General features: G+C 39.9%; 1 protein-coding gene across 1 annotated transcript; it reads left to right on the plus strand.

Annotated features, from left to right (window-relative positions):
- The first annotated feature begins 6,836 nt into the window (after nucleotides 1-6,836).
- On the plus strand, nucleotides 6,837-10,253 carry LOC106098040 (opioid growth factor receptor-like protein 1). Its single transcript, XM_019358660.2, has 9 exons — nucleotides 6,837-7,240; nucleotides 7,422-7,637; nucleotides 8,201-8,263; nucleotides 8,350-8,388; nucleotides 8,470-8,521; nucleotides 8,877-8,955; nucleotides 9,029-9,095; nucleotides 9,178-9,326; nucleotides 9,421-10,253. Exons 1-9 carry the CDS (start codon nucleotides 6,887-6,889, stop codon nucleotides 9,863-9,865), a joined length of 1,464 nt encoding a protein of 487 aa, XP_019214205.1. The 5' UTR covers nucleotides 6,837-6,886; the 3' UTR covers nucleotides 9,866-10,253.
- The last annotated feature ends 1,407 nt before the right edge of the window (nucleotides 10,254-11,660 follow it).

An 11,660-nucleotide genomic window follows, 5' to 3' on the forward strand; every position in this document is an offset into this window, starting at 1 on the left:
AAACTACATCTATCTTAATCCAAGAATTTGGACCTAGAACAACAACAGCAAGTGTTTCCGGACAGCTTTAATTGATTGATTGATTGATTGATTGATTGATTGATTATACTTTATTCATCCCGAGGGAAATTGGGTTAAGGCTGCCAGCCGTGCCAGCGCCTTGCATAGAATGGGAAGAACAGTCTAAACAGTCTGTAATCAGGGTGTTGTTGTACAGCTCCAGCCTTGAGACCGCAGCTGGCGCCGAAGGGGTATCCGCATGAAATGATGATGGTTTTTACTTCAGTGCGAACAACTCATAAGAATTTCAAAGCTGTTCTAACAGTCCAACACTGGTCTCTCAATCTCCCGTTGGAGAGCCGTGAGCTTTCTATGATGTTATCCAAACTTACGTTCCGTGGTGTTGTCATTCTTGTGGTCAAAGAGCCGATTCTGAGAACTCACGACCGCGGTGCGCTTCCCAAGATGTGATCAATTTGCGCCCAGAGGTGTTATTCCGAGCGAGCCCCTCCAGATGCAGTGGCGGTCCTAGCCTGTTTGGCGCCCTGGGCGAACACTCCCTCTGCCCCCCCCCCCCCCCCCCCCACACACACACACACACACAAAACATGTTAAGGATTGTACATTAACATAAAACTGTTGTCCACACACACATATGAAGAGAGAGAGAGAGAGTATGCATAGTATGCAAACGGCTACGAAACAGCCATCATAATTCGTCATACAATGAGAACAGGACAAATCAACAACTGACAATGACTAATTAATATTAAAATCTGTAACATAATGTATTGTTTGGAGTTTAGTCTGTTACTGTTGCTATTTTTACCATTTCTTCTTGGGGCAACTGTAACCCACATTATTTCCTTAGGGATTAATAAAGTATTCTGATTCTGATTGTTTCAGGATGACCTGCCATTATCCAATGACACATCTGTTTACCTGTATCTTTTGCTCGTTTCTGCTCCTCTTCTTTTCTCTTTTTTCTAAACTGAGCACCTGATAGCTTTGAGCTTTTCTTGTCCATCTTCCATTGGTTTTAATTTTGCACTCCAGTATGAACACCCATCCCTCAACCAGAGGATCACCACAACATAACCTAATAGACCTACACCTTAGTTCACAGATTAACTTTGTCTAGGGTGTATTTCTGGGATTTCACACAACCCAGGATTCAAATCATGAATACATAATGGGCTTGGATTTACAACATTATGAATGAAATGTGCTCTATTTGGAAGCAGCAGGGGTTCCTCCCCTTTCGACGGGTTATGTGTGAGACTTTAAATCATCAAACTGTAAATTATAAATTTTAAATTGTTATTGATCCCGTTACCCCGAGTCCTAAAGTGTATATTTATTTTCTTACTCTACTATATTGATTGTTCGTTTATTTGCACTGCTGTAACTGGAGCCTCGTCGTCTCGTCTCTCTATATCCTGGACTGTATGTAGCGGAGATGACAATAAAGTTTACTTTGACTTCAGCAGCGAGCAGGCGCACCGAGGGCTCTCGCGCTCACTTTTCGTGTATAGAATTTCGAAAAAACATCGGTGCAAATTATAAGTCTGTATCATAATGTCCGGTGTTTTCGTGTTTGTTGTTTTGTTTTTATTTTGTTTTATTTTGCGAGTTGGTTATTAGACGCTGCTCCAGCCAGCCAGAGAATCCCCCGCCGCCCCGCCCTCTCCTCCCTGTGCCGCAAGCAGCAGGCGCACCTCGCAAACGGAGGGCGCCCATACGCCCTTACGCCCAGCAAATGGGCGATAGAAAACCGATCGGTGCCTATGACATTCCCAATATGCGCTGGCTGCTGTCGGGGCAGCATGAGTACGAGCATTTTTTTTTGCCGATGCCCGTGATGCCGCCCCCCATCACGATGCCGCCCCGGGCAACCGCCCGTGTCGCCCGTATCTAAAACCGCTACTGTCCAGATGTAATCAGTTTGCACTCAGAGGTCTTGTTCTGAGTATTCACGGCAGCAGTGCGGTTCTCCAAGATCCCATCCGTGCTGCACTCAATGACCCATTTCGAGAAACTCACGCCTCGTCCCATCGTTTCAATCCCAGCGGGCAGCCTTGTGGGGGTTTGAACAGCCGGTTCCGCTTCCTTAATTCTTCGATAAGCCAGGGCCAAGCCAGCTCTGATCAGCAAGAACCCTGTTATCATGGTTCCGAATAGGTAGATATCTTTAGCACTCAGGCTCACCCGAGCCCAGACTTCTCGTTGAAGGGGTGTCAATTACATTCAGAGACCAGTTGATCAAATCCATAATTCCTCTTTTAGGTTTTAGAGAACAGACTGTGAGAGAATGTTCCAGGGAAAAGTAATACAAAAAACACGAGACTAGACAAGGACACAAGAGGCTAAGCAGGGAAGCTAAGGGAGAGGAGAGGAGGAGGAAAAAAAAGCTTTACCTTTCTGTAAATAGGCTAATTTTTAAAAACAAAACAAAACAAAACTTTAGCTACGTCGCAGCATTACAAGGAGTAATAATTCACAATCAAAAAATAATTTAGGTAGGCCTAGTTTATGTGTCTATTTTCAATGAGTTGCTGTTCAGGGTCCAAAAAAAGAAAAATTGTCATTGTATTACTGCAGAAATCACACATTACCGTGAAGTCAGACCACAACATTATATTCTACTATGCCAATTGTAGTGATAACGGTGATGGCAAAATAAAAAGAGCTGATGAACTTCCACTCCGTCCCACTCTCTAGATCTCGTTGAAATCGTCCTCAATGAAGCCGTGCTTTTTCTAATAATTGAGAGGGTGAGAGAGAGGGTCCTGATGTTCTGCGTCCTCATCCTCAAATCCAGAGTGCCCGGAGGAGGCGGGGAGGGTGCTGCTGCTCCTGCTGCTGCTGCTCAGAGGGACAGATGCACAGGATCAGAGCCATCCTGCACATGGGTTGCACTGGTCTTCACGGTGTATAGAGGCCATGGGCCTGTTAGGAGTACAGCATAGGTCTAAATGGCTTAAAAGTGTAGCCTAAAGTATTAGAGTGTGGTCACACTTGTCTGCTCAGGTTTTGTCGTCCATCCAAACATGTTCACGTAACCTCGTTTGCTGAACTTTAAGAGGACTGAGGACTTTTAACAAGTGCTAATGTGCTTAGTTCGGTTTCTTGAAGCAGCTACAGTTATATTCGCTGTGATGTTGCAAGATTTTGGCATAGGGTATTTAGTTTGTTTCACGTTTTGTGCTAGAGTATACATTTCTTACTTTAAATTTCGTTTCAAGAAAGACTGGAAGTTAGAAACTCAGGCATGATATATGTCTAATTTAGAGCAGGACTATATTAAACCTTTTCTATGGGAAAACCGCAATAAAAAATCATTAAATGATCTACTAATGTAATGCATGTGCATCACTGTATATAAAAGATGGCTGTAGTCGCTAACACCTTTTCTCTAGCGAATTTGAGCATATTGGCCATCTTTCTTCTTTTTTTTCCTTAAACCAGTGGTCATCAGGAGGGGTGGTTCTGAATATTCCTGCAGAAGCTCCATGTCAATGATGTCTTAAAGCACATCCTGCTTTAACCTCCATTTTACTTAAACTGCATTTGACTGATTTATGAAAATGGTTATCACACTGTATCAAAGAAGACCTAAAATTAAACAATAGCCCTATAATAATACAGAGTAAACCCCAACAATCACATGACTCCCTATGAGCAAGCACTTGGCAACAGTTGGAAGGAAAAAGTCAATTTTGACAGGAAAGAAACATCTTGCAGACCCAAGCTCAGGGAGTGGCAGTCAACTGCAGCGACTGGTTGCGGGAGAGGGCAGAGAGACAGGATGAAGGATGTACTGTGGAAGAGAGTGAGAGATTAATAACAAGTAACAAGTAGAAAATGCATTTTCTGAAGAAACTGCAGTGTGAATCCTGATAGCTGAATGTTTTGAGCTGAAATGAAAAAATTGCTGAAGTTAAGATAAAAATGTTGAATGAACTGAAAAATACAGAATTTTTCACCTGAAAAAAAAGTGCAGAACTGTTGAAAGCTGACGCTCACACAGAAGAAGAGGTTGAAAAGTAGCTGAGCATGTTTAAAATGTGCATTTGAAAAAGCTGAGTAATGACAAAAGAAAATTTAAAGTCAGAAAACTTCTGAATGAGTATTAAAAGTTTAAAAAGTTTGTATCTGTTTGTTTTGAGAGATGTCCTTCTCTCCTGGATCAGCTGGAGCTTTCTTCTGGCGCCTGACAAAAGTCCCAGCTGGACTTTTGTCAAAGCTGGGAAAACCTGTAGTGATCCCATATGTGTCCGGAGTATTGAGACAGTTGAGACGCATTTTTTCTAAACACCGGGTCTCTGTGGCTTTTAAACCCCAAAACACACTGCGCCAAAAATTGGTCCACCCCAACGATCGGGTCCCCCGACACAAACAGAGTAACATAGTGTACGCTGTTAATTGCCAGGAGGATTGCCAGGATTTATACATCGGGGGAACCAATTAATTAGTTTTAGCTCCGTAGCTCCACCTGTACATTCAATATTTGCTACAAACAAATACAGAAGCTTAATCAGCATCCACACTAATTAAATGTAAAGTTGTGTATAAAGAAACAGAAAAATAAATTAGGTGTTAAGGAGCAATGAATGTAATGTTTGGGGTCTTATATGGTATTGAATTAAGGAGATCCTCCTTTGTTTCTTGTAAACTTGCACATTTGACCTTCAGTTTCTGTACATCATCCTATTCTGTAACTCACATACGTGGCAGCCTTTCTCAGATTAAAGAAACACAGCATCACCAGCTACTCTTTCTGGACTCTAGTCCCTGTATTACCTTGCCTATGAAGTGCTCCTGTGTGGAGTAACCACACTACCCTCAGCTATAGTATTACCCTCAGCAATGAGGCATTAGCTGGTGGCAGCGTTGACCTTTATCAAGCGTACATAGCTGCTGAGCCAAGTACCACCGTAGCTGTCGTCAGACTGTAGAGGTGGTTTGTGTGTATGTATCAGTGCAACTGTGCAAGGCCCTCGTCTGAGGGGCCTTCACTGAGATTTCCTGTGGCATCTGTTGGATTTTCGCCCGTGCTAATTGGGTTCACAGCAGTGCGATCAGAAAACAGGCCAACTGCCTTAGCTTCATGCTGCAACTTATTTCAGTTTCACAAAGTTCCCATCTATTTTAGGAGGGCAATCCAATTTGTGGAAACTATTCATGCACTGAAGCGGGCCATAAAGAGCCTAAGATCTGTCATTAAAATCCACAGTTACTGCCTCCATTCCCCGCAGAACATATGACTATCACTATGCTGTGTTTTCATCTTCTACAGCCAATACAGGACCTTAGCGAGCTCTGGTAAGCACGAATGAATCGACTGCCAAGCAGAGGTTAGCGATGTAGCATTCTGACAAGTCTTTATTTCCTCTAATGGCAGAAAGAACAGTTCTGTTGAAATGAGTATGAGAGATAACAGCCTCATCATAGAGCACTAAATGAATTCACACAGTGCTTAAACAAGTACAGATCAATTTCTTTTGTGAACTTCACAACATAGGAAACAAATATTACCAAAGCATGGTTATATAGTCATAAATATATAGCTCATTGCAGCATGCCATAAACCCAAAAAGCAACTGAGTTTATAATAAGGGCACCTGTGCTGGTTTAACAACTCCATTCATGAAATAATGGCACTGCATTATCTGATGTACTCATCCCATATCTCGCTGTTCACCAGGACAATTCATACAACCTGTTATCTCTCGCAGGAAGACATTAAGAGCAGGATGTCCACCGACTCAGGTCCAGACACTCATCTGTCCTAGTGCCATTCCCGTAGAAAATGAGCCATGGAAATATACTGCAAACGCGATGTTATCTTTGCATTGATAACAGCCACAGTGGCAATAAGGGCAGTGGATACGATGATCATATAGTATAAAGATCCGGAGCATTTTTATCATAAATATAAAAATGCTACCTCTTTTTAAAAAAAAAAATAAGTCAAGGCTTCACACACATTTGCAGACAAACATGTCTTTAGTGACAAGGCTACAGTGTCACAGAGGGAAACAGGCTTGAACTTTGCAGCTAATCTCAACAGTCGTTTGAGCCTTATTAGCCAAAAGGGCATGGACATAGTCTGTAAGTCATGTACGTCAGAAAGGGCTCCTAATCAAGACACCTGCAGTGACTCTGACTAGAGAAAGTACTCTTCTAATTTAACTTGAATTTACTCTAATTTATCTAATTTATCAAACTTCTGTGATTTCATATGTAAAACAGGCAGGTTTTACTCGAGCTTTGGTCTGCCCTGGGAGGGAATAATATTTACTGAGTGTACCTCACTATTGGGGTGAAGGTGTGAATAAAGTATGGGTTATCTGTGCAAAGGGAATGCCTGACTGTTTATGCAATTACAGGTAAACTTTGTACCTTTTTAAGGGCCATAAATTATTATTTTTAAAAGCAAAAATAGGGTTTCAATCCAAGTCTAGGAAATCTAAGGTGTTGAGCCCCTTCACTGGTGCAATGTTTAGGTTTAATTTAAGGGATATGTCCCATACACTTAAACCGTGATCATTAATTAGATTAATAAATATAGAAATATAGGTTTATTAATTAGATATACAGCCAAGTCCCATTACAATATCCTAACAGTGAAATAACACAAGCCCAAGTGAAGGTATTTGGATTTCTGACATAGTTTACTTTTAAAAGAAAATTACCTTTTACACGTCAACCAAGTTTTCCCAAACTAAAGTCTAGTCTACTTTTGATTTGCAGCAGCGTATAAATAGTCAGTAACATGATACCGACGGTCGGTAACATGTTGTTTGTCGCCGCAAAGTTTAGTTTCGGTTTTCTGTGAAGTGAGTAAGGGAAAGCGAAACAGACTGACCGATTATCTTCACGCATGAGGGTTATGTCGGTGCTGTGTCGCTGCTGTAAAGTAATAATGCTTTGGTTCGGATACAATGGGTTTCGCTCGCTTTGGGACTGGATAGTGCGCCACAGGAATCCTTTACTGCTCTTGCTTTTCCCATTGGTGGTGTTTAGATATTTAACTTATTCAAAGAAAGGCGGAAATGAATCTGAAACAAGCGATGACAACACACGTCCACCCAAGAATTCACTTGACGACGAAGAGAGGGCTATTAGTCCCGGACAGAAGAGGCCCTCAGAGGAAGGTGGGGTGCCCGTGAGCAAGCGAGCAAGGTCTAACCAAGAGGACTTTCAAAATGATCGATCTGAGACCGTTGATGAAACTGTGAGTAAAGAAATGACCATTTACAGTAACAGGTGATCATGCAGGTTTCTCACCAATCGTTTTAAGTTCGTATTCTGTGAAAGTAAACCGTGAAAAAGAATTGATCAACTGTATAACAGGCAACTTGGAGATACAAACATAGCATAATGCCGTGATTTGCTCTTTACTTTATTCATTTTAGGTTTCTATGGTACACTCAAATGAGTCTGACATACGCACAGAAAACGAAGTTGACGAAGGGAAGAAGCTGACAGGGCCGGAAGAAGAGTTTGACAGCACAGAGTATCGAGTTCACACTACCGATGAATTCTACTGCGACTATGATTCAACCTGGGAGACCGACCCGAATGAGGAGAGCCCACCCAGCAGGATCAGACAGACAACAAACTCCAACCATGTAAATAAACCAGTGCCTGTCACAAGTGGGTTGATTTTCCACGTCTGCTCACAAATCATTTACTGCAGGCATAAAAGGAGCCACCTGTCACCAGCCCAGGGGCCCAAGGTGTTAAGTGGCTCCTCCAGAGAACTTTATTGAGGTGATAGCTCTGTTCACATTTCTTGATTTTTCCTGCAAGAAAAAATCACAAAGATGGCTCAAAAAACAACAAAGAGCCAAAGAAAGACATTTACAAAGAGATTTAAAATTTCACGAAAGAGATTAAAGTCAGTGGGGAAAATAAAATGGACACAAATAACAATGGTGAACAAAGAAGTAGATAACCAGAAACATTTTTAGAGTGGTGATTACATTTTGTGTTGTGAAATATATCTCTGAAATAATCAATACGAGATCAACAAATGAAAACAAAGAGCCACAGAATGACATATGCACAAAGACAGAAACCAATTTATTGTAAATAGAGATGGAGGATCTCCAAGGATGATCTTTGGGTTACTGAATGTCTCCTTTAACTGTGCAGTGTTACCCCTGAACTTCATTTGTCTTCTGTGTTCCAGTACAAGTTCAGCAGATTTGAACGTGCTGCGAGAGACATGCAGAACTACAGACATGACTACCCTGTAAGTCTCACACACACACTGTAAACACACACTCTCATGTTTAAGCACAAGCCAAGCACATGTTGTTCTTTTATGTGTCCCTGCAGAACCAACTCAAGACACAGCACAGGAAGAAGAACACAAATGTATGTGCACGTTTGTTTTTAGATTTATTTCATAGAAGAACAAAATAAATGGTTTGAATCAAATTCTTTTCTCTTGTGTAGGAGAATCCTAACCTGAATTTCTACCTTGGAAAGAAACGATCGTTGCCAGACGGTAGGCCTTTTTAGTAGAACAAAGTATATCAATGAAGTGGAAGTAAAATAAATGTTTTTCTGTAATTTATTTGTTGAAGAATGAGAGCTTATAAAATTCATTATTTTATTCATCTAATCCTCTCAATATCTCCGTGTCATCAGAACCTTCAGTGGCCTTAAACGGTACTGATATTACACAAGAATGTTACAATCATGAGATGTCAAAAAAAGATATTATAAAGGAGGTACTATAAAGATATTTTATAGTACAGAGATATTAGTTTGAGCCACCTCAGTGATCACTGGATAAATCTTAATCTGTGCAGCTTCATTTACAAACAGATTTATTTGCTGTGACTTGTATTTGTTACCAGGTGTCTACATAACTGATATCCATGAAAAATGGTACGGAGACTATGAAAGACTTGAGTATGTGCACACATATATTCAGTGGTAAGTTACTCTATAGTCACACATACAATGTAAAAAGTTCAGTTCCAGTTTGTAACGACATTTTCTCTCAAAGGTTGTTCCCACTGCAAGAACCAGGAGTGAACTATGAGGCCAGTACACTGACAAAGGAAGAAATTACGGTAAACCTGTGAAAGTTACCAAGTTATGATTTAAAAAGAAAACATGTCTTATACACTGATAGAGGTTCAATGTTTCCTTCAGGATTTTCTTAATCACAGCATTGCAAAGGAAAACCTGCTGAAGTCGTACAAGCTCATGTTGGACTTTTATGGTATCGTGTTGTGTGATGAAAAAACTGGAGAAGTCAGGAGAGCAGAGCACTGGGAAGAGAGATTTCACAACCTTAACAGGTAAAACTACCTCTGAATTTAAAAAATCTGTGTGCAGTAAAAGTGACAAAAAGCTGTAAATGATCTAATTTTGGGACTGATCACTGTCTGACAGTCACACACACAACAACCTGCGCATCACTCGCATCCTGAAGTGTCTGGGAACCCTGGGTTACCCTCACTACCAAGTCCCTCTGGTCCACTTCTTCCTGGAGGAGACTCTGGTCAACGGACAACTTCCAAACATCAGGGACAGCGTCCTCAGCTACTTTTTGTTTGCTGTACTTGATAAGACACAGCGCAGAAATCTCATCAAGTATGCATATTTGAACTATGAGCCTAAAGATGAGTTTGTGTGGTGCCCAAAGAAAATCCAAAAATTGTGGTCAATGCAGTCCAAGGCAGCAAAGGAAGAGGCCGCTGACTCTCTGGGGTCACAGGAGGACACTCTGATTTCTGACAGTGAAGCACAAGAAGAGGAAAACCTGTCTGCAGATGAGTCGTGTAACAGTGCAGAGTCTCACGAGGATGAAGAAACCTTCAGCCATAATGAAGATTGATTGATGACAATGAAAAGATTATGAATAATACTGATAAATTGCACTGAAGTATGGAGTGATTTAGTTCAACACTGTAGATCTTAGATTACTAGCAGGTTATTGTGGTTTACACACTGAGTCAAAGGGCTTGATTCTTTATAGAATTGTTTGTTTATTTCATTATTTACAACTTAAGGTTTGGATTTTTATTCGCAATTAATTCTTTTTCTGAACAAAAAAAATGAAGCGATCTGAAATGGATGCATGTTTTACACAAAATTCAAGGGTTAATGTTATTGTGTGACTATGTGGGATTAATTAATTACTATAATTGCTCAGTGATGAATGTATTTTAAATGTTTTTGCGTTCTTGTGTCTAGAATTAAAACATTCTCATTCAGAAAGTTCACATCTATTTGTTTTATATCTAACTGTCCTTTCAGAGTTGCATATTCAAATAGCAGGTTAGTACAGGTTGTGGCCAAAATAAAATTAGAGGGTGGCAAGATAAAGAATTTACAGTGAGTTACAAAGTTAATTCATGTATTACTACAGTTGGTCACTTTACAAAAGGACATAAAAATCTCTGACAGGACTCCCAAATATTGCTGCCCATCATAGGTTAACAGCCTCAACTGTTCACTTTCTAATTCTCTCATCTGACTCCTTACACCAACAATCACCATAGCTAAACAACAATGTGAAGGCAAAGAAATTACACAAAACTTTAAAGTTGAATACTTGTTCCATTAATATTTGAAAGAAAATAAGTCTTTAGAACTGAGGCAAATTACATCAAATGGGTTTAAACAGTTGAGCTGAAACAAAAGTAGCCTGTGTTCCCATCAGACTGTGAGCACCATCTATTGCAGGCTCCACAAAGACAAAGCAAAGGGAAAGCATTTAGATTTCTTTTTTTTTTTTTTCATATACAGTGGTGTGGGAAAAGTGTTTGGGGTTTTTTTTGCATTTTGTCACACTTAAATGTTTCAGATCATCAAACAAATTTAAATATTAGACAAAGATAACACAAGTAAACACAAAATGAAGTTTCTAAATGAAGGTCTTTAATATTAAGAAGGAAAAAAAATCCAAACCTACATGGCCCTGTGTGAAAAAGTGAAAATTGTATAAAAGTAACTAAATTAATGAAAAGTCAAGAAATAGATGTGTCAGTGGATTAATAATTATGTACATGATGTTGAAAAGTGCCACTCTACATAATGAGTGTGCTTACTTTCCTTCATTTGCACTTTTAAATATATTTTGATCATATAAAATGTGCACTATTAAGTTAAGTAGGATTTTAACTTTTACTTAAGAAGTCCAAATACTTTTTTTCTTTTGCAAAACAATTACCCAACATGAAATGATATTTGTGCACTGCCACATTTCACCCTAATAGCCAATATCTTCAGTAAGGCATAGAAGGGTAACCTGAAAATCACCAATTTTGCACACTGATTTTATTTTAGATTACATATTCTGATTTCCTGTGGCCACCCTGCTGTGTTCACCCCTGTGTCACCTTATTTTACAAATCCTGGAAACGCCCCTGACCTGCATCAGTGGGCGGTGCTAAACACTAGTCTGCTTTTGATCTGCAAACAAATAGATAACTGTTACGCTGTAATATTAATCATGTATATCCTGCCTATATAAGCACCATAATAATAATAATAATAAATAAAGTTAGCAGCATGTTCTTTTCTGTGCTCCGTTTAGATAATTAGCAGGGAACATGATATCTGTATTCTGTCTGCAAAGTTGTCTTTGGATGGGAAAAGTGAAAGTGAAACAGACTGGCTCTTGAATG

The sequence above is a fragment of the Oreochromis niloticus genome, linkage group LG5, assembly GCF_001858045.2.
Source record: "Oreochromis niloticus isolate F11D_XX linkage group LG5, O_niloticus_UMD_NMBU, whole genome shotgun sequence".
NCBI classification, from domain to species: Eukaryota; Metazoa; Chordata; class Actinopteri; order Cichliformes; family Cichlidae; genus Oreochromis; species Oreochromis niloticus.